This window comes from Chelonia mydas, chromosome 6, assembly GCF_015237465.2.
Source record: "Chelonia mydas isolate rCheMyd1 chromosome 6, rCheMyd1.pri.v2, whole genome shotgun sequence".
Lineage (NCBI taxonomy): Eukaryota > Metazoa > Chordata > Testudines > Cheloniidae > Chelonia > Chelonia mydas.
The window spans coordinates 15366886-15389608 of record NC_051246.2 but is presented as its reverse complement, the minus strand read 5'-3'; the positions used below and the strand labels follow the sequence as shown (position 1 = coordinate 15389608).

General features: G+C 51.0%; 1 protein-coding gene across 1 annotated transcript; it reads right to left on the bottom strand.

The window, feature by feature from the left end:
- Nucleotides 1-4604: 4604 nt before the first annotated feature.
- On the bottom strand, nt 4605-18636 carry LPXN (leupaxin). The gene is made up of 9 exons (XM_007068437.4): nt 18478-18636; nt 17925-18079; nt 17518-17573; nt 15472-15574; nt 14677-14859; nt 14156-14329; nt 13924-14005; nt 5692-5840; nt 4605-5333 (listed from the first exon to the last, which is right to left on the bottom strand). Exons 1-9 carry the CDS (start codon nt 18488-18490, stop codon nt 5067-5069), a joined length of 1182 nt encoding a protein of 393 aa, XP_007068499.2. The 5' UTR covers nt 18491-18636; the 3' UTR covers nt 4605-5066.
- Between the last annotated feature and the right edge of the window lie 4087 nt (nt 18637-22723).

Here is a 22723-nt window from a genome sequence, read left to right as displayed (position 1 = left end):
CAGATTGCAACTTTTCCATTGATACCTTACATGACATACTTGGTATCAGATTTAGTGCAATTATGCAACAGTAGTGATACATTAATGATTGGAACAGTAGTGTACACCTGGACATCATTCTTTTCTATACAGCATCACACAAGCAATGGGCTGGCCCCATCTATAATTACCCAGGGGTCCAAGCAGGTATGCCCAGCCCACACTGCTGCACCTTCACTGCTCTGGGACCCAAGCTAGCTTGAGCAGCAGTCACACCCAGTGATTGCGATCTAGATAATCCATATTAAAACTAGCTAGGTACGTTAGCTCAAGCTGCCATCACATGCCATGATTGCAGTCTAGACATACCCAGAGCACATGACAATCCCTTCCCCAAAGAGCTCACACTCCAAATACACAATGGAAGGATCATTATCCCCAGTTAAAGATGGGGAGCTGATGCTAAGGGATTTGACCAAGGACATACAGAGAGTCTGGGGCAGAGCCCAGAAATGAAGCCAGCTCTTCAGCCTCTCGGGCCAGTCCCCTATCCACATGGCTGCCCTTGATCTCACATAGCTGTAGTGCACATTCCCATGAGCTGTCCAGCAGCTTTTCCATTAAAGATGCTTTTATATGATGTCATGCAGGTTGCCCTGGGGTGCTGATCTTGGTCCATGCATGATGGGTAATGCTCAATAATCTCACTGAGGCAGAATGGGGTCCTTTCCCTAAGTCACCAGGGGTGATGTTTCTGTTGTAATGCTGAATGTGCCCTGGCTAACGACTTTTCATCGACTGCCACAGCAGCTACGCGTGGTGGGATCTGCCTTAGGAACACAGGGACAATGGAGATGTCCCCACCCCATCCCTGTTATGTACATCTCTGTGGTGGTTGCTGCACGCTGCTTATTGTCCAATAGTGGCGAGAGCACAGGGAATCGAAGACAGCAGGCTACAGAAAGGTCATGTCTTTCCCTGCTAGTGGGGCAGGAAGGTTCAGCATTGTGGGCACTAGAAGAGCAGCAGTGATACAAGCCTTCTATTGCGGCTTCCACCAGCTGTTTCCCCTTAGCTGGGTGCAGGAAGCAGATGCGTGGGCATCAGAATCCGTTGTGATGCAGATCAGCAAATGAGAAGCTCATAGAAACTCTTCTCTCAAGATGACCTCTGAAAAGACAAGGGTTCACTGCACTCATTTCAGTATGGGCTGGCTGGGCCAGTGTCTTTATAGCCCAGACCCACCTCCGCTGCAGCAATCAGTGGAATGAAACTAACAGCTTTTATTGTTTGCAGCACAGGACACCTACAGGCCCCAGCTGAGATCCAGATCCCACTGTGACAGGTGCTGCACAGATCCCCACCAAGGCTGGGTCCCCATTGCACTAGGTGCTGGACAGACCCGATCAGGGACCCCCATTATGTCAGACACTGCACAGACCCTCATTGTGCCAGGCACTGTGCAGACACCTAGTATAAGGCTCTCCCTGCCCTGAAGAGCATACAGTCTAAACAGACAAAAGGAAAACTGAGGCAGAGGGCGATGCAATGACTTGCCCATAGTCACCCAGCAGGTCAGCAGTGGAGCTGAACTAGAACCCAGATCTCCCAGGTCTCTCATTTGCTGCCCCTATCATAACTAGACCTAATTTGGTTACCTCTATTATTTACAGGCAGCCAAATCTCAAATCCAGCCCACGGGAGCTCAGGGCTGCCAGCAGAATTCCTCTCTGAGGCATGGTCACTTGTGCACTAACAGTGGGTAGCCACAGAGCTGTTGTGACCTGACCCAGAGAGGCCTGAGCAGGGATTTGTGTTTTACTACACCTGCAGGGCAGCTAGGCTGGTAAAAGGCAATGTATACACATGGGAGAGGCCCCAGTGCTTATTGCTGGGCTGCTTCTGGCAGCAAGGTTACAGCAGCTAGGATGGTACCCAGGGAAGGAGGGCTGGAGATGTAACAAATGACAGAGTCTTTGTGTAGCTTCTAAAGGAGTTGACCACCCAGCCATGGTGGCCACCAGCTTTGGCTCCCAGACCCTGTCATGGTGGGCCAAGACCCATGCCCCCACCCCCAGCCTGAGCACTCAATCCTTCTCCACATGCCCAATCTCATTAAAAGCCTGAAGCATCCCTGCTGTGATGGAACCGCTCCTCTTCCCCAGAGCACCATCCCTTTCCTCCACTGGAGGTTCTACTGCAACCTAAGCAGTAAGAGCTGTTCTCACTGAGGGAGGGTATGGGGCCCTGGTGCTGAGAAGCTGTAAGATCGGCACATGGCCTGTCCATAACCAGAATGGCCATTGCCATCCTTGCTCAGGGATATTGGACCTACGGGTGTTCTTCTGTCTCCACAGCATGGTTAGTCCAACTGGGCAAGCCTAGATCTGGCCTGATTCTCCACTCCTGAGCCTTCTGCAAAGGAGGGCTGAGAAGCCACCATAGCAGAATGTCAGCAAGGGGAAGCCCAGATCCTCAAAGGCATTTAGGTGCCTAACTTCCACGGGAGGATCTGGTGCCTAAATGCTTATGCAGGGGGCATGGCAAGTGGAGAACCGTGCTCAGTGATTTTGGCTGCAATCTTCTTCCATGGCTGTTGATTGCATTCTGCTAAATTACCATCAGCCAGAATGGATTAGTCATGCCAGACCACAAACAGTAGCTTCCAGGAGAGCAGCTAGCTACAACAGTTGTTCTGAGGCATGCAAAGTGGCTAGCAACAAGGAGGAGGCAGCCTGCTGTGGTTTAGTGCAGCAAGCGTTAGCTGGTAACACCTAGCAAGGCATTTCCTGTTTATATGAGCAGCATAGGCCTGTGGGATGGCAGCTGGCCAGGTTGTGCTGTGTCAGAAAGACACAATTACAGAGAACTCTGATACCCAGGGCAGTTACAACAGGCAGAAATTTTCCATCAACATGAAAATTTGGGTTTTTAACTAGACTTTACCACCGCGCCCCCCCACCCCCCCGCACCAAGGGTTTGCTTTCCTCACAATTTTTTGTCCAAAAACTTCCAATCCCCCAAATAATTTGATTCTGAAAAGCCGCTGTGGTGCCTCATGGGAGTTGTAGAGTGGGTACCTCATGCCATCATTCTTCTCTGCGGGTTGTGCTCCCCAGCTGGACTTCATAGAATCATAGAATCATAGAGGATTAGGGTTGGAAGAGACCTCAGGAGGTCATCTAGTCCAACCCCTCCTTGCTCAAAGCAGGACCTAAGCAGGACTTCATCTCCCATGATGCACCATGGCAACGCAACTCCTAGGATGCAACCACCTCTTGGGAGATGTAAGTCCAACCAGGAGCCCAGTCTGTAGAAGAGGATGGGAGCAGGAGATACCCTGAACTACAGATCCCATGAGACACCGTGGCTTCACTGGGAGCAGGACTAGGTGCTCAGTTGGTGCTGGAGTCAAGCGTTAACCTCTCCAAAGATGGAAAGACAATGATGGAAGAAGCTGACGGACCCTGTTTACTGTTTATTTTGGTAGGTGGCTGTTTTGTTTTAATATCCCCAAAAAAGCTCACATGCAAACCATACCTCTGTCTTTCCCTGTGAGGAGAACATTATAACACCATTCTATAAAGCCCTGGGTGGTCTCATCTGATTACTGTGTGCAGCACTGGGCAACCCATCTCCAGAAGGATGTTGGCGAACTAGGGGGATTCAGAGAAGGGTGACAAGAATGATCAAGGGCCTGGAAACAATCTCTTAGGAAGGGAGACTGAAAAGATGGGGATTGTTACTTTAATGAGGAGCCAGGTAAGAGGGGACTGGATGGAACTGTATAAAATAATCAATGGTTTGGAGAAGGTAGATTGGGAGTTTCTGTTCTTCCTGTCTCCTAACACAAGAACAAAGGGACAGTCAGTGAAATTGAAAAGTGGGAAATTCAAAAGGGAAATACTTTTTCATACAATGCAGAATTAGACTGTGGAACTCACTGCCATAGGAAGTCACTGACACCAAGAACGTAATTAGATTAAAAAAGGGAGTGGATAGTTACACAGATAACAAGAATATCCAGAGTTAGACTAATTCATGATTACAAAAATATTGTGGAACACATTGGTTTAAGCTGATCTCTGACTATTAGAGACCAGAATGAAACATGCTTTGAGCAGGGGATTGGACTAGATGACCTCCTGAGGTCTCTGCCAACCCTAATTTCTATGATTCTAATGCAAGGGGCAGATTATCCCATAGCTTCTACTGCAGGGTTCTTACACTTTCCTTTGCAGCATCTAGTACTGCCAATGTTGGAGACAGGGCTAGATGGATGTGGGAGTCTGATCAGGTTGGGCCGTTCCTAGAGGAGCCCAAAATGGAAATGTGGATGTGATGGCTCAGGAACAGAAAATAAAGAAGGATTTTGCTAATGAAAGGGACATGTCAGCTGCTGGATGGACCCAAGCCTTTACATGTAGCAATGAGCTCATTCTATGTTAACCTGCTCCCCCAAAACTGAAAGGTTCTATTCCACCTCTTTACCCCACTGTGTTTGTTCTTTATCCTTATTGTTCCCCTCTGAGGTGAAATCCAGGGATGCCGCTTCGGAAGTCTCAGAATCAATCCCTCCCCTCCCCCCACATCCCTGTCCAAACCTATATGCAGAACCAACCACAGAGAATACTAAGATGTTTATTTCTGGGCAGCGCCCTCATCCAGTTACATTTACCATGAGTATAGCTCAAAGGTGAGAACAGAGGAGCAGGTGAAATCGTGCATTGGAGGGGAGAGAAGCAGAGCACAGCCTGAAGGAGCAGAACGTCCAGGAAGGGATGATCAAGGGGCAGGGGCAGGTTCCTGGGAAGGAGACCGCAGTGGCTGTCACTGGGGAGGGAACCCCGCTCTCTCCAAACATATTGGGCCAGACCTTCAGCTAATATTTACCAAAAGGACATCAATGGAGTGCTATTGATTTAAACAATCAGTGGTTCAGGCCCACTGAAGGAGGCTGCTCTTTGTTGACTCTGGTCTGTGGTCCCTCTCCCTGTATCTCAGCCTCTGGCTAAGGATGCCAGAGGGGGCTGTCCCACAGAGCCAGTTTTGGTACTTAGCCCCCTCCCCTCGGGCCAGCGCAGAAATCACACAAAGAGCTTGCCGTAGCAGGCGTGGCAGTAGGCTTTGTCACCATGGTCCCGGAAGGTGCCCTTCTGCAGCTGGCTCAGGCAGAAGGCGCAGATGAAGTGCTCGGGGTGGAACCGGTGCCCCATGGCACTGATGCAGCGCCCGGTGATGGGCTTCCCACAGCCGTGGCACACCGAGCCCTGGCGCTGGTGGAAGTGAAGCTCGCAGTAGGGGCGGCCGTCTAGCTCGAAGAAGGAGCCGGTGGTGAAGCTGCTGAAACAGTCCTAAGAGAGGGGGAAGGAGCATTGAGACCTCATCCCTAACTAAGCACCTTGCCAACCTGCATATGGTGTTCTGCCCCTCACCCATCTGGCCCCCATATGGGCCCTGCTCCCTTGCCCATCCAGCCACCATATGGGACCCAGTCCCCTCACCTATCTAGCCCCTGGCCCCTCTACCCTGGTGCTTCACCCAGCCATCCCCGATAAGGGAGCTGGAATCACACTCAGCTGCTATAGAGGTTCTTAGTGCTCCATAGGGAAGAACCTCCTGACCCTCACCTGGCCATGCCCTGCATCACCTTCCTGAAGATTAAAGCCCAGGTGTCCCTCCAGCCCCCTACGTGGGACTCCGCACACTCACCCCACACACAAAGCACTCGGGGTGCCAGACGCCCTGGAGCGCGGACAGGTAGTTATCCATCACAGGCCGCTCACAGGCTCTGCATTTAGGAGAGAACATGGCCAGGAAGTCCTTCTGGCAGTACGGCTTCCCGTTCTTCTCATGGAAACCTGCGGAGGCAAGCAGGGAGAAGACATCCATGAAGTGCACCTGAATCCCAATGGGAGGACACAGACAGGGACCCTTCCTGCCAAGCTCCAAACCTACCCCAGGGAGGCGGAGAACGTACCTGAGTTACACTGCCCACTCTGATTCATGCTGGGCCTGGACAACAAACACTGTGCACGGATATTTCCCTTTAAGATGCAAATTTCTCACAGCCACACTCCTGCTTTCCTTCTCATTTGCTCCCCCTGTGGCCAAACTTGGGAATTACAGGGAGAGATTCTCACTGGTCCCTAGGGCCCAGATTTTCAAAGGCATTTAGACATTGTTGTCTTCAGTGTTGTGATGACTAACTGATTTAGGAGCCTAAATGCCTTTTGAAAATGAGATTTTAGTTCCTAAATCAGTCAGGCATTGCACACTATGGGGCTAATATGAGGGGGAAAGGAGTCCAGGAAAGCTGGCTGTATTTTAAAGAAGCCTTATTGAGGGTGCAGGAACAAACCATCCTGATGTGCAGAAAGAATAGCAAATATGGCAGGCAACGAGCTTGGCTTAACAGTGAAATCTGTGGTGAGCTTAAACACAAAAAGAAAGCATACAAGAAGTGGAAACTTGGGCAGATGACTAGGGAGGAGTATAAAAATATTGCTTGAGCATGCAGGGGTGAAATCAGGAAGGCCAAAACACAACTGGAGTTGCAGCTAGCAAGGGATGTGAAGCGTAACAAGAAGGGTTTCTACAGGTATGTTAGCAACAAGAAAAAGGTCAGGGAAAGTGTGGTACCCTTAATGAATGGGGGAGGAAACCTAGTGACAGATGATGTGGAAAAAGCTGAAGTACTCAATGTTTTTTTTGCCTCATTCTTCACAGACAAGGTCAGCTCCCACACTGCTGTCCTGGGCAACACACTGTGGGGAGGAGGTGAGCAGCCCTCAGTGGTGAAAGAACAGGTTAAGGACTATTTAGAAAATCTGGACATGCACAAGTCCATGGGTCCAGATATAATGCATCCAAGGGTGCTGAGGGAATTGGCTGATATGATTGCAGAGCCATTGGCCATTATATTTGAAAACTTGTGGTGATCGGGGGAGGTGCCGTATGATTGGAAAAAGGCAAATATATTGCCCATCTTTAAAAAAGGGAAGAAGGAGAATCCAGGGAACTACAGACTGGTCAGCCTCACCTCAGTCCCTGCAAAAATCATGGAGCAGATCCTCAAGGAATCCATTTTGAAGCACTTGGAGGAGAGGAAGGTGATCAGGAACAGTCAACATGGATTCACCAAGGGCAAGTCATGCCTGATCAACCTGATTCCCTTCTATGATGAGATAACTGGCTCTGTGGATATGGGGAAAACAGTGGACGTGATATATCTTGACTTTAGCAAAGCTTTTGATACGGTCTCCCACAGTATTCTTGTCAGCAAGTTAAAGAAGTATGGATTGGATGAATGGACTATAAGGTGGACAGATTGTCGGGCTCAACAGGTAGTGATCAACGGCTCGATGTCTAGTTGGCAGCCGATATCAAGCGGAGTGCCCCAGGGGTCGGTCGTGGGGCCGGTTTTGTTCAATATCTTTATTGATGATCTGGATGATGAGATGGATTGCACCCCCAGCAAGCTCACAGATGACACTAAGCTGGAGGGATAGGTAGATATGCTGGAGGGTAGGGATAGGATCCAGAGTGACCTAGACAAATTGGACGATTGGGCCAAAAGAAATCTGTTGAGGTTCAACAAGGACAAGTGCAGAGGACTGCACTTAGGACGGAAGAATCCCATGCACCGCTACAGGCTGGGGACCGACTGGCTAAGCAGCAGTTCTGCAGAAAAGGACCTGGGGATTACAGTGGACAAGAAGCTGGATATGAGTCAGCAGTGTGCCCTTGTTGCCAAGAAGGCAAACGGCATATTGGGCTGCATTAGTAGGAACATTGCAGCAGATCGAGGGAAGTGATTATTCCCCTCTATTCGGCACTACTGAGGTCACATCTCGAGTATTGTGTCCAGTTTTGGGCCCCCCACTACAGAAGGGATGGGGACAAATTGGAGAGAGTCCAGTGGAGGGCAACCAAAATGATTAGGGGGCTGGGGCATATGACTTACGAGGAGAGGCTGAGGGAACTGGGGTTATTTAGTCTGCAGAAGAGAAGAGTGAGGGGGGATTTGATAGCAGCCTTCAACTACCTGAAGGGGGGTTCCAAAGAGGATGGAGCTCAGCTGTTCTCAGTGGTGGCAGATGCCAGAACAAGGAGCAATGGTCTCAAGTTGCAGTGGGGGAGGTCTAGGTTGGATATTAGGAAACACTATTTCACTAGGAGGGTGGTGAAGCACTGGAATGGGTTCCCTAGGGAGGTGGTGGAATCTCCATCCTTAGAGGTTTTTAAGGCCCGCCTTAACAAAGCCTTGGCTGGGATGATTTAGTTGGTGTTGGTCCTTCTTTGAGCAGGGGGCAGGGCTGGCCTTACCATGAGGTGAACTGAGGCGGCTGCCTCAGGTGCCAGACTGTGGCGGGGAGGGGAGGGCGCCACTAGGACCCCGAGTGTAGAAAATTGTGTCTGCTGCTGGTGCATGTGTATTCTCTCTGCTCTAGATGCACAGAGATGGGGGAGTGCTGTGCTGGAGGAACGAGGGCACTAGAGGCATAACAGGCAGGCAAGAGAGAAGGTGAGAGGGAATAACAGAAAGCAGCAGGAGCTGCAGAGAGAGAGAGAGGAGAAGGAGCCTCTTATGTATCTCTTTAGCACCCCCAGGAGCCTGGACTGATTAACACCACCTTCTTAGGGAGCTTCCTGTTTCCTGCTGCTTCCCTGAACCCACTTGAGGAGAACAGGCAGTCAACTGAAGTAGCAGGAGCCAGTTAGGCCCTTAAGACACTGATATCTTTCCTCACTCAGGCCCTGCTACCAACCTGCTTATTTGTCCCCTTCAATTGAGTGTTGAGAGCCACTATAGCTGGCACAGAACAGCAGTCAAGAGTGAAAGAAGAAAACGCCCCTCTGGGGCAGCATTCAGAAAAATAAAGCAAGCAAAGGAAGCTTTTCTATCTAATCAGGAAGGAGCTCTCCTGAGATACATAGACATAAACGTTCACGGTGAGGCTTCCGGCCCCAGTGAGGATGTGAGTGGTGAGGAGATGCCTGATCTTCCAGTTAGTCAGAGTGCAGGTGACCTGGCAGCTACTGCAGCATCCATATCTCCATCTCAAATGGATGTAACCATTCACATTCCTGAAGAAAAGTGTAGATCAGAGAAGAGTGTGGAGGAGGTGCAAGAAACAGCTGCTGCTGAGTTTAGTTTCTTAAGTTTAGATGATCCAGGACTGTGGACCCACTTGAGCAGTAGCCCGAGGGACTTCCTTGTACTGCATGGGCCACAGCAAGTGAAAAACTTCATGTTCCCCAAAGACAATGAAAATAGAAGTTTCCATCCAACACATTCCTGGTGTGAAATCCCCAATGGTGACAAAGTGGAGGGGCCATGGCTTATGTACTCAAAACCCCAGAATGCTGCATGCTGTTTTTGTTGCAAACTCTTCCAGTCTAATGTTCCAGCCACATTGGGTTCTATAGGAACAAAGGACTGGAAAAATCTGGCTAGAAATCTGGCATGCCATGAGAAGGCAGCAAATCACCAGAGAGCATTCCATAGGTGGAAAGAGCTTGAGATGAGACTAAGGTTAAAGGCCACCGTAGATGATCAACATCAAGAGAAGATTGCATCAGCGTCTCTTTACTGGCAAAATGTTCTGAAAAGGCTCATTGCCATTGTGGGAATGCTTGCTACCAAAAACCTAGCACTGCGTGGCACTTCAGATCAGCTGTAGGTGCCAAACAATGGAAACGTCCTTAAAATTGTGGAGCTGATAGCTGAGTTTGATGCTGTACTCCAGGAGCATCTAAGAAGAGTCACCACCCAAGAAATGTACAAACACTACTACCTTGAAAAAATCATTCAAAATGAGATCATACAGTTACTGGCAACAAAAGTCAAACAGAAGATTGTGGCAGATCTGAAGTCAGCAAGATATTACTCTGTTATTCGGGACTGCACACCTTACATCAGCCATATGGAACAATTTAATGGTGCGTTTTGTAACAACAACAGAACCTAGTGAAAACGTCCCTACAATGGTGACTGTCAGAGAGCATTCTCTAGAATTTATTTACATTGATGATACTACAAGAGCTGGTATGACAAATGTGCTTCTTAAAAAGCTACGGGAATTGCGATAGCTGACATGAGAGGTCCGGGCTACGATAATGGTGCCAACATGAGAGGAAAGAACAGAGGAGTGCAGACACAGATCTGAGAGTTAAACCCTCGAACTTTTTTTGTCCCATGCAGTTCTCATTCATTGAATTGGTGGTCAGTGGTGCAGCATCAGTTTCTAGTGAGGCTGCTGAATTTTTTACTGTAATTCAAAGCATCTATGTATTTTTCTCTGCATCAACTCATCGATGGCAAATTTTGAAGCAACGTCTGGGAACATCCTCTCTGACACTGAAACCACTGAGTGCCACACGATGGGAAAGTTGAGTGGAGGCGATAAAGCCTATCAAACACCAAATTGGGAAGATAGATGACGCCATAGTTGCCATTATGGAGGCTAATGCTATGATAGGAACTGTTTGTGGGAAAACGGTGGCAGAGGGAAATGGAATCACGAGAAACACACATAATTCCAAATTTGTGTGTGGCTTAGTGTTGTGGCATGACATACTGTTTGAAATAAATGTTGTAAGCAAGAAACTCCAAGGTGTTGACCTTGATATATCTGGAGCAATGGAACAACTGGACAAAGCAAAGTCATACCTACAGTCCTACCGGTCAGATGAGGGATTTCAAAATGTTCTGAAGAGTGCACAGAAGTTGGCAGAGGAACTTCACACTGAAGCTATTTTCCCACCCATTCAAGAATACAAGAGTCACCAAAGAAGATGACATTTTGATTATGGGACATGGGATAATCCCATAAGAGACCCCAAACAACAATTCCAAGTTGAATTCTTTAACCAGGTGCTAGATTGTGCAATACAGTCAGTTGAAGAACGTTTCATGCAGCTCAAGGAACACAGCAGTATATTTGGGATGTTGTATGATATTCCAAAACTCCTCACTATACCTGAAGAAGACCTACACCAGCAATACAGGGCACTAGACAGTGTTGACACATGATGACATGCATGATATTGATGTGAGTGATTTAGGTGATGACCTGAAAGCCCTTTCAATATACATTTCAGCAGGATCAACTCCAAAGGCTGTTCTGGAATATATGTGCACAAATAAGATGACCACCCTCTTTCCAAATGCTTTTGTTGCTCTGCACATACTTCTAACACTTCTGTAACAGTTGCCAGTGAAGAACTTCTTAAAGTTAATAAAAACACATCTACGCTCCACAATGACATAGGAGAGGCTGGTCGGCCTTGCAACCATCTCAATAGAGCATGAGCTGGCCCAGACTGTGGACCTTCAGGAAGCAGTTCAAATCTTTGCAACCAAGAAGGCACGGAAAGCACCACTTTGATTATTCAAACAGATAAAAATGCCAGTGTTTACTATGCAGACAAGAAAAGTTACATTTGCTGTTCAGGCATTTGAAAGTTAAGTGTTACTTAAAATTTTTGAACAAGGCATTTTAAGTTGTTAGTTCTCCTTTATTGGGGTAGGTAGCAGAGCAGTACCATGAGAGGAGTAGAACAGGAAGAAGGCAGAATTGAGACTTTTCAAAGTTTTGGCCCAAGCGAGGAGGTATGGGGGCATCATTTGAGCTCCCTGCCTCAGGTGCCAAAATGTTGTGGGCTAGCCCTGGCAGGGGGTTGGACTAGATGACCTCCTGAGGCCTCTTCCAACCCTGATCTTCTAGGATTCTATGAACGCTGAGCACAGCAATGCCTGAAATACCTTTAAAAATCTGAGCCCATGGGATGTTGCTTTATGACTTTCCCTGTCATTGCTGAGAACTCTCTCAGAGAATTGCCCTGTCTTGCAGGGGAAGGCTGGGTTTGTGCTTACAGCCTTGCACTGGGCCCTCAAATTTAGATCCAGTGCCCAGCTCTGTCACAGACTCCCTGTGTGACCTTGACATGTCACTTCTCTACGGACCTGAGTTCCCCTTCTATAAAATGAAGATAACGAACCTTCCATTCTCCCAACCTTTGTCTTGTCTACTTAGCCGAGACGCTCTTTAGGGCCAGGACTTTCTCTCACTGTGTCTGTGCAGTGCCCAATGCAATGGGACCCTGATCTCAGCTGGGGCAGGGCCTGACTCTCGCTGTGTGTCTGGGCAGTTCCTGGCATGATAAGGCCCTGATCTCAGCTGGGGCAGGGCCTGTCTCTCGCTGTGTCTGGGCAGTGCCTGGCACGATGGGACCCTGATCTCAGCTGGGGCAGGGCCTGTCTCTCGCTGTGTGTCTGTGCAGTGCCTGATGCAATGGGACCCTGATCTCAGCTGGGGCAGGGCCTGTCTCTCGCTGTGTCTGGGCAGTTCCTGGCACGATGGGGCCCTGATCTCAGCTGGGGCAGGGCTTGTCTCTCGCTGTGTGTCTGGGCAGCACCTGGCACAACAGGGCCCTGATCTCAGCTGGGGAAGGGCCTGTCTCTCGCTGTGTCTGGGCAGCGCCTGGCACAATGAGGCCCTGATCTCAGCTGGAATCTCTAGGTGTTACCATAATAACAAATAATAGTAAAGGCAGAAGGTGGATTCCTAGAACAAACCAGACATCCCTAAAAGCAGGAATTCAAATTCAACCCAGCAGTCAAGGAGCTGAGTTAGACAATCTCATGACAACAGAGTGTGCTACAAGAGATGGGTGCAGGCAGAACTGGCTGCCACCTGTAGGGACTGAGCTGGGATAAGACAAGATCACTGTGCCAGGAATAGTATTGGGATCATGGAAGAGGTCCGAGTTAGCATCATGGCCCCATTGTACTGGGCATCATACAATACTGTGCACAGTCCCTGCTCCGGTGAATAAGCAGCCTATCGCTAGCCAAACTCCTCAAACTTAGCACTAACAAGAAGTCACTGATGTGGGGAGAGAGGCCCCCAGAGAACAAAGACAGGATGCAGGAGGGGACAAAGAAAGAACCGGCCCCAAGAGGGGCTGGGGCCTGAACTCATCAGTTAAACTTTCCACAACACTGCTATAATTAGCAGCATGGGAATGAGCGAGTGGGAATGAGCGAGGCCCTCGGCACCGGCTCTCTCTCAGGTGTCAATTACTGAGCAGGGCTGGCGGGAACACAGCCACTGAGTGCCTGCCTAGAAAACCAGTCCCCTGGCAGGAACGGAGTGCTTTTGCTCTGGCTGCCTGGGGAAATTAATGAGCACCTACCATGGGCGGCCCAGCAAGCAAGCAATTAACACACACGCACACTGCACAGGGACAGGATGGGGCCTTAAAGGGGAACTGATGGCAAAATGCATAGATGGACAATTGCTGCTGCTGTGGGGATTTTGTACCACTGTCTGGGCTGTGAGCAAGTGGTCACCAGGGTTGTTACAGGTGCCGCTGTGCCACCATGACACAGTTAAACACTGTCTGTGTGACAACTATAGGAAATAGTAACCAGCACTCCACACTGGTGCTAACGGCTGGAGCTCTGGCCCCAAAGTCTGCATCCCGTAGGGCCTCAGAGGGAGGGAATCTATTCATATGACTGAGCACTTTAGCAGTGAGTGCCCAGCGAAATGACTGCTCCCTTCCAGAATTGTCCCTGATCTGTGCACCTGACAGAATCACAACTCACGACTGGAGGCCCAGGGTTGGAATAGCAGGAGGGTGGGGAACCCAAGTAAGGAATATGGGGAACTGGCAGAGGTGTAGGGGGAAGCCCAGAGCTAAGATAGTAGGCAGTTGCAGTCAGGATTGAGGGGCATGGGCAGAGCGGAGGCGGGGGTGAGAGGGAGTTGAGGGCGGGGATAACAGGGGCCTGCAGGTCGGAACTGAGGGGGGGGAGCTTTTGGGGAGAGGCCAGGGCTGGAATAGCAGCGGGACTGTGGGTCAAGACAGAGGCCTAGATCCCCGTGGAATCCCGACTTTCTACGTATGGCAGGAGAAGAGCAGGGGACGCACCATCATTGCTGAACACCTTCCCACAGTGAGCACAGAAGAAGTGCTCCGGGTGCCAAGTCTTGTCCATGGCCGTCAGAACTTTCTGCAAAGAGAATGAAGTGACTGGGGTGTGCACTATCGGCAGAGAGCTACGAGAGGAGAGGGGCAAGGAAAAGCAGCCTCCTGGTTAATCCAACCAGGAACCTTCCCTGGCAGGAGTTAGAACCAGGAGGGCAGAGTCAGCTCTATTTACCTCCAGGATGGGCCCGGCACAGTAGGCACAGCGGGGGGAGAAGAGCTGGTGATAATCCTCCTGGCAGTACGCCAGGCCGCCTCGCTCGTAGAAAGCGCTGGAGCCCATCTCCTGTCCGCACTGGGTGCAGGTGAAGTGCTCGGGATGCCACGTCTTTCCCAGAGCAGTGATCATCTAGAGACAGGACAAAACCCTGGAAGTCTTTGCCCAGAGAATCTCCGCCACTGAGCCCATTGGTACATGGGGGACCCAGCAGTCTGGGGAAGCCATGATAGGAATAGGGACCCTCGCATGGTCCTAGAGATGGTGGCTGAGACAGCAGGAGACTCAGCTGTTATAGGACTTTCTGGGGAGAAAGAGATCCCCTCACCTAAAGGAGGGACTGGGGGAAACATACTGTCTGACCAAGCAGATCTTATAGCTCTGAGCAATCAAGAGCGGAAGGAGCCAACCCTGGTGAGAGAGAGGGACACAAATATAAACTGACAGACAGCCGCAGGGTCCATGCCATCCCCTCTCACCTTTCCAGCGATGGGTTTGCGGCAGGAAGCACAGTTGCCCTTAGGCACGGCAGTGATGCCGAGGTCCTGCAGCTCTTGCGTCAGGTCCCCCAGCATGCTCTCAAGGGTGCTGCCGGGACTTGGCCCCACTGCTGATGACCCCCTGGCACGTTCCGGTTCTACAGCAGAACCCACCGCTGAGATCTGCCACAAAGGAGGAGACCAGGCCGTGAGAATGTTCGGCTTCATGTTCCCACCAGGGGCTCGGCCCTACAGCTCCCCCTTTTCCCCTCACCTAGGGAGCTGTTTCTACTGCACATGGGACCCACCAACAGAAGAACGCCAGGCTTTGCCATTGCCGGCTGGAACGTGGGACGGGGGCAGTGCCAGGTTGCCAATGGCACCCATGGCGCCATGGTGCTGGGCCCACACTCAGAAGGGGCCCCAGCGCCCAGACCATGGCCCTGCTCCCCCACTCCACCGGCGTGCCATCCCGAGGCCCTGTCCCCACTTGGCCTCTTCCCCACCGCAGGCCCCACCCGCCACTCATTCCTCTCCACCCCCTCCCGCCCTGTGCAAGTGGTGGGCGGAGCCTCAGAGGATGAGTCTTGAGCGGGGGTGTGGTCTCAGGGCAGAGCGAGGGGCAGAATGGGAGGGTGGGCCATGGCCCAGCAGTGCTGGGCCCACAAAAGTTTAATCCAGCCCTGGGCAGGGGCCATTCCCAAGGAAGAGCCCAAGGCCTGCATCTCAACTGAAGCTTTGCAAAGTGGTGCCCCTGGTTCTTCCGGAGGAGGGGGTTGCGTGGCCAGGACTCACCTTGGACTGCATCTGGCCCAAATGGGATAAAAGCTCATCCAGCTGCTGAGCAGCCGTCGGGGGGGGAGGGGAAAGAAGCGACAGCTGCGGAGTTGGAACCTCACTGCGGGTAGAAGAGAGACATCCGTGTCAAAGAGAGTAGGTCACTGCTTCAACCCCACCATGAGCCCCCTTTACCCAACTCCCAGCAGCCAGACCCGCCCTGCCACCACCAGACCACAGGAACACCAAAGCGTTCACTGGAAGCATGGTGCTCACCCCAGTGAGCATGGAAGTAGAGCAGGGTGTGAGGGACACCCCTAGAGAAGGGAAACAAACGCATCTCCCCATCATCAGTTATCATCTGATCCCTAGAGCAGATGCTGGGTGTTCCTGTTCAGGAACAGAATTAAGATAAACTGAATTAAGGGCACTTTAATTCTGAACGAGACGATCCACACAGGGGTTTAATGAGGTTTAACTAACCCACTTTAAAAGGTCATTTAGATGAGCTTTCCTAAGTGTCCCCACGTAGACAGGCACTAAATACAGTCAGGGACTTGTGAGTGGAGGGCAGGGCAGGTGGGGATGTGTCTGGGGAGGGAGCTGTGGAGTTTAGGGAAGGTTTCCCCCAATAGCCAGTCAGAGAGCAACGCCCCACTGAACTAGTGGCAGGGAGGGAGGGGTGGAGTCAGATCTGGGTGTTTGGAGGGGGAGGAGTATAACCAGCAACTAGTGGAGGAGGAAGGAGAGGAAAGGATTAGTAATTGGAGAGAGGGTCAGTGGAGAGGTTCGGGGGTATTCTACCCAGGTACCACCCCCTTAGCCAAGCCATTCCCACACACCTAGGTACCCTCCCCTTAGCCAAGTCACACCCACACACCCAGGTACCACCCCCTTAGCCAAGCCACACCCACACACCCAGGTACCACCCCCTTAGCCAAGACACTCCCACACACCCAGCTGCCCTTCCTTTAGCCAAACCATGCCCACACACCCAGGTACCAATCCCTTATCCAAGCGACTCCCACACACCCAGATACCATCCCCTTACCAATCCAGAGACCATCCCCTTACCCAACCAGGCCTACAGATTCCCCAGCCGCCGCCCCCTTAACCAAACCACTCTCACACCCTAAGTACCACCCACAGACTTCCAGTAACTGGATATTTCTTGTACAACGGTCAGCAATGACGTAAAGAACAATATGACATTTAAATCATTATTAAGCTCCCGATTCAACTGTTTTAATCAAAGATTGTAAGGCCTTCGGGCTAGAGGCCTTTTTGCCATGTGTACAGCAGTTAGCGCAGTGAGGCGATCCTGATTGAAACCTCTGCTACCCCAATACAAATATATAATTAACCCACTAGTACAGCTCCCTTCTAGCCCACCCTGTGCCACACTTCACACCAGGGAGCCGAGGACACTTGGGCACACAGGGGAGCCGAGGAGACTTGGGCACACAGGCACCAACTGGTAGCTTGGTGCAGTTTTGCTGCTCTGTGGTCACTATTACCAGTCCACTGGTTGTAAGCAGAGGTTGTGGATTCTCTCCACCTCCTGCGGGGGGTGTTAAGTCCGTTGATTTGCATACTGGCAGATCCACAGGTAACTCCTCTGCACCACCGTGTCATCAACCCCCTTCTCCACGCTGGCAGTTCTGCCATGTTTAGGCCTTTCTATACCCTGGGATGGGGTATTATTTCCATGCCCTGGGATGGGGCATTATTCGTTATTTATTATTACCCCCTGCCTGCCTGCAGCCTCAGCCCTGAATTGGGTCCTGTTCAGACTGAGATGGGCGCAACCAGAAGGGTTGGAAACTTCTTTTTGACCCATGCTTAGACCCTGCAGAAACTGACGAGGCCACCAGAGAAGGGCTGGTATGGGCAGTACCACCTCAAACCGGCTCTGTCCTGCCGTGGCAGGGGATCAGGGTAGGTTAATTTTTCATTAAGCATCATGGGGGAGCAGGCATTTGTAGGAAGCAGTGCTGAGGAGATACAGATGGGTGTACTGGAAGGATCAATAAAACAGCTTTCCCTCCCCGGTACAGCATTTACCTGTAGACATTTTTGTCATCTGATTCCTGGAGCCAAGTACTTAATGCAGGCTGTACCTGGAAACAGAAAGAGCAAGAGATATACAAAGAAAGCAGCCCATTTCCTTATACCCAGTCCAGTTATACTGTATTTCCAGATCCTGCCTTACTGTGAACATGGCTAATTAAGGAGAATTAGTGGTTAATTGATCATCGGGAAATCCCTTTTCCACTCTCGGCATTCTCCTAAATTATAGTCAGGAGGGGCTGGATAGGCCTGTAACATCTCTAGGGCACAGATGTAACTGTCTGAGTGGGACAACCTTCATGTGCTGAGTTCTGCAGAGTCTCAACCTCCCTGTTGTAGAGGATGGATTTCTGCCGGGTACCTTGTGTGTAGGCAGCCCCGACAGGCACTGAAGGGAATACCTTATGGGTCCCTGAGGTGACTAGTTTCTCGTTCTGGACAGTGTCTGTCTCAGGCACTGCTGCGGCTGGTCTCTGCTCACTGGAGCCGTGTGTCAGAAGGGAGTAGTCCCCTTTGGGCTCCTTAGAGCTTTCTTCCAGTTCTGCCAGCAAAGCATCTGAACAAGAAAACCGGTTAGAGACAAACAATATAAACTGCGCCCGCCACACAGGACACACAACACTCCCCTCAGTGCTCTCTCCCCACACCAGCACCGGGGCCCCAACCTGCCACAGGAGGGGTGCCCCTCCCCTGGCCCCAACTCAGCCTGTGGCCTGGACCAGCTGTGGCCTGAGCAGCCCAGCCCCGGCACGGCTGGCCTGCTCCAGCCACACCTGGGTCTGGGCCGCTCCGGGGTCAGGCCGCGCTGTGCCACCCCGGCCACGCCTAGGGCCGGGCCGCTCTCGCCGCGACAGATCCAGGGCTGGACTAGGTGGTGTCAGCATCAAACCCAATTTGGGGGTCTAACTCAAGAGTCCACTCCTTGCTCTTCCATTGGAAGGGGGGTTCACTTACCCAAGTCGTCCATTGCACTAAGCCCTCTCTCCCCTTTGCTCCAAGGAGGAGAGCCAAGATGTGCGGGGTGGCAGGATCACAGGGGAAATGAGCGAGGCAATGAGCGAGAGGCCCCTGCAGACTCTTTCAGTTCCTCTCTTCAGCTGCACTTCCTCTCTTCAGAGGCCGGGGACTTTTTTCGTGAGTCACATGTTTCAACTAAAGCATAATGAACCCAAATCACTGAGAAGGGAAAGCAGGGAGGACTGGCCCAGGTAGAGTCTTACAGATGTACCACAAAGGTGATGTGGCTGCTTTCTTCCATGTGATCAGGGCACTCTGCTGACCCTATATCCAGGAGAGCAATTGTACACAGTGACACTATCTCTGAACCCATTCTGGTGGGAGTTAATGGGTGAAAAACTCCTCATGGCTGTTGAAAGCCAGCAAAGATCCATTATTCATGGGGATTGTTAATTGCTCAAGAAACCACCCTATAATGTTAATATCTTTATCTGTTACTATTTTGTCCCAAGCCTACCCTTTCTGGGGAAGTTCACCGCATAGGTCATGGGACGGAAGCTCCAGCTTAAAAGCATTCAGAAAGCTGGAGGAATCTGCACCAAACTAGTTTCCATCTGACACATGTCAGGCAGCATCAGCCTTCTTCATCACCGATTTCCTTCTGGAGATGAACAAGGGTCATGGGGCCATGTAGATTATAAGAGATCTAGCATCAGCCTTTGATACCTTTCAGCCTGAGGTGTTGCTGACAAGCCTGTGACATCTAGCAGGGAGGGATGGGGCACTGGATGCTTTCTGGCAGCATCAGGCAGCTTTTCATCCAGCCCTCTCTGGTGAGGCCCCACAAGGCTCCTTCCTGCTCCAGACTGCCCAAGGATATGGAGGTGTTTAGGGCTGCAGTGGCTTCAGTATGCTCTTCTCTATGTCTCCTTTCCATCAGAACTGGACCATGCAGTTTCCTTGCTTTCCCAGTGCCTCGCTGAGATAAGGCTCTGCAGCAAAGTTGCCTGAGATGTTGGATACAAACAAGTCAAGAGGCACTCATTTGGGAAAGATGAAAATATTGGTTAGCACAGTGGTCTCCAAACTTTTTGGATCGTGCACCCCCAGGGCCAGCTCTAGGGAAGCAAAAAAAAAGAAGAGCTGCCACCGGCAGGCCGCCAAAGACGGAGCGGGGAGAGCCAAGCTGCCGCTGGCGTGCCGCTGAAGACGGAGCGGGGAGAGCCGAGCTGCCGACGGCGGCTGCCGAAGACGGAGCGGGGAGAGCTGAGCTGCCGCCGGCGGGCTGCTGAAGACGGAGCGGGGAGAGCCGAGCTGCCGCTGGCGTGCCGCCAAAGACGGAGCGGGGAGAGCCGAGCTGCCGCCAGCGTGCCGCTGAAGACGGAGCGGGGAGAGCTGAGCTGCTGCCGCTGGTGTGCCGCCGAAGACGGAGCGGGGAGAGCCGAGCTGCCACCGGCAGGCCACCAAAGACGGAGCGGGGAGAGCCGAGCTGCCGCCGGCGGGCTGCCGAAGACGGAGCGGGGAGAGCCAAGCTGCCGCTGGCGTGCCGCTGAAGACGGAGCGGGGAGAGCCGAGCTGCCGCCGGCGGCCGCCGAAGACGGAGCGGGGAGAGCCGAGCTGCCACCAGCGTGCCGCCGAAGACGGAGCGGGGAGAGCCGAGCTGCTGCCGCTGGTGTGCCGCCGAAGACGGAGCGGGGAGAGCCGAGCTGCCACCGGCAGGCCGCCAAAGACGGAGCGGGGAGAGCTGAGCTGCTGCCATGCCGCCGAAGACGGAGCGGGGAGAGCCGAGCTGCCGCCATGCCGCCGAAGACGGAGCGGGGAGAGCCGAGCTGCCGCCGTGCCGCCGAAGACGGAGCGGGGAAGAGCCAAGCTGCTGCCGCTGGTGTGCCGCCGAAGAATCAGAGGTCCAGGAGTGCTGCTGCCGCCATGCCGGCAGCACTCCTTCAGCGGCGCTCCTCCTGCCGCGCACCCCCAGGGATGGTCTTGCGCACCCCTTGGGGTGCACGTACCCCACTTTGGAGAGCACTGGGTTAACAAAGGGGAGCAACTAGAGAAACTGGCAAGGATTGCACTGCTCCATCCATCAGCAGTTACCTCCCCAGAAAGGTCTGCAATTTCAGAGACCTTTTTTTTGCCACCAATCTGCCCTTGGATTCCCAGGTGTGACACTACGCCCCTTATTCTTCATAGAAATATTGTTATAATATTATTTTAGCATATTTAAGATGTATTTTATGCAAGATGACTCTTGTGAGATATCATTGGAAAGGTTATGATTCACTGAATATGATTATCCTATTTGTAGGCAGGTATAATTTTTGTATCTAAAGTTAGGAATATTGACTATACATCTGTACTGCAAAAGTGTTTGCATCTGGGGAACGCCCACCAGACAGAATGCAACCTGTCTGGCTGGTTAGCTGGGGACAAATCAATGAACCATTAAGGAGAACAATAGGTCTTTGAAGATGCTAATCTCCCACCTTCCTTTGACTCATGGCTGCTTTGACACTGCAGGATTCTGTCTGGTGGGCCTTCCCCAGATGCAAACATTTTTGTAGTACAGATGTATAGTCAATATTCCTAACTTTTAAGACAGGGGAGTGAGATGATTGGGGTTCGTTATTCATTCAATCCCTGCCCAGGAAGACTGCTGAAAACATATAAGAAACAAAGACACAGGGGGATGTGGGAGAAGGACTGAGCCCAGGTGAGAGGGTGTTTGGCCTGTGAAAGAAATACTGGGAGTTTTAAGCTGCAAGCAAAAGCAGCTTGCCTTCAAGATACTCTGCAACCTAAAACAACATTTAGGGTGAGAAATTGTTAGTTATAACCTAGAACAAGGAGGAGTCCTTGTGCACCTTAGAGACTAACAAATGTATTTGGCCATAAGCTTTTATGGGCTAAAACCCACTTCATCAGATGCATGGAGTGAAAAATACAATAAGCAGTATATATATACAGCACATGAAAAGATGGGAGTTACCTTACCAAGTGGGGGGTCAGTGCTAACGAGGCCAATTCAGTCAAGGTGGAAGTGGCCTATTCTCAAGTTGGCCAGAAGGGGTGAATATCAACAGAGGGAAAATTACTTAAATTTGTTAGTCTCTAAGGTGCCACAGGGATTCTTCATTGTTTTTGCTCATACAGACTAACACGGCTACCCCTCTGAAACCTAGTTATAACTAGTTTCTTTAGTATTAAGTTTAGCTTGCATATTTTTTCATTTGCTGGGTAATCTGCTTTGATTTGTTTGCTATCCCTTATATTCACTTAAAATCTATCTTTTGTAGTTAATAAACTTGTTTTTGTTTTCTCTAAAACCAGTTTGTGGACTTCATAACTGGGGGCAAAAAGCTGTGCATATCTTCCTCCACATTGAGGGAGGGAGCAAATTTCATGAGCTTACATTGTACAGTTCTCTGTGCAGCACAAGACGATACTATTTTGGGTTTACACTCCAGAGGGGGTGTGCAGTTGAGTGCTGGGCAAGTCCCTAGCTGACCTTTCCCATGCAGAGCTGATTTTAGCATCTGTGTCTTTCTGCAGCTGGGTGTGTCCTTACCTGTGTGTGTGCTGGAGGAGGCTTGAGGGCCTGACTCAGCAGGACAGTGTAAGGGTGCTCAGACTGGTGGAGCAGGCGGGCTCAGTGGTACCCAGTACATCAGGTGGCACCCTGGAGGCTGGAGGGGATCTGTCACATGAGGTACCAGTGAATCCACCTTCATGTAGTTAAAAGATGCAACCTTTTCTTAATAATGCAAATTTCTCTACTGACGTGCAAGGCCTTTGTCACTTCCAGGTTAGAGTACTGTATCATGCTCTGCTTAGGACTGCTCTTCAAAGCCATGCAGAAATCGTAGCAGAAGCAGCCTGCTTTCTCAATGGAGTAGGGTTTCCATGAGTCAGGAGTGTACCCTTGTTGCCAAGAAGGCCAACGGCATATTGGGCTGTATTAGTAGGAGCATTGCCAGCTGATCAAGGGAAGTGATTATTCCCCTCTATTTGGCACTGGTGAGGCCACACCTGGAGTATTGTGTCCATTTTTGGTCCCCCCCCCCACTACAGAAAGGATGTGGACAAATTGGAGAGAGTCCAGCGGAGGGCAACAAAAATGATTAGGGGACTGGGGTGTTAGAGGGCTTATTCCTTCACCCTCCCACTTCCCTAGTCCTTCTCATGTGAACAGAGAGCAACAATACCCAAAGTCCGAAGATGCAAACAATTCAGTGTTTATTGGGAT

Excerpts from the sequence above, each read along its gene's own strand:
- LPXN (XM_007068437.4), bottom strand. Across the intron at positions 14,330-14,676 it reads GCAAACCCATCGCTGGAAAG|ATGATCACTGCTCTGGGAAA; the intron begins GTGAGAGGGGAT and ends TCCTGTCTCTAG. Across the intron at positions 5,334-5,691 it reads CCGAGTGCTTTGTGTGTGGG|GACTGTTTCAGCAGCTTCAC; the intron begins GTGAGTGTGCGG and ends CCCCTCTCTTAG.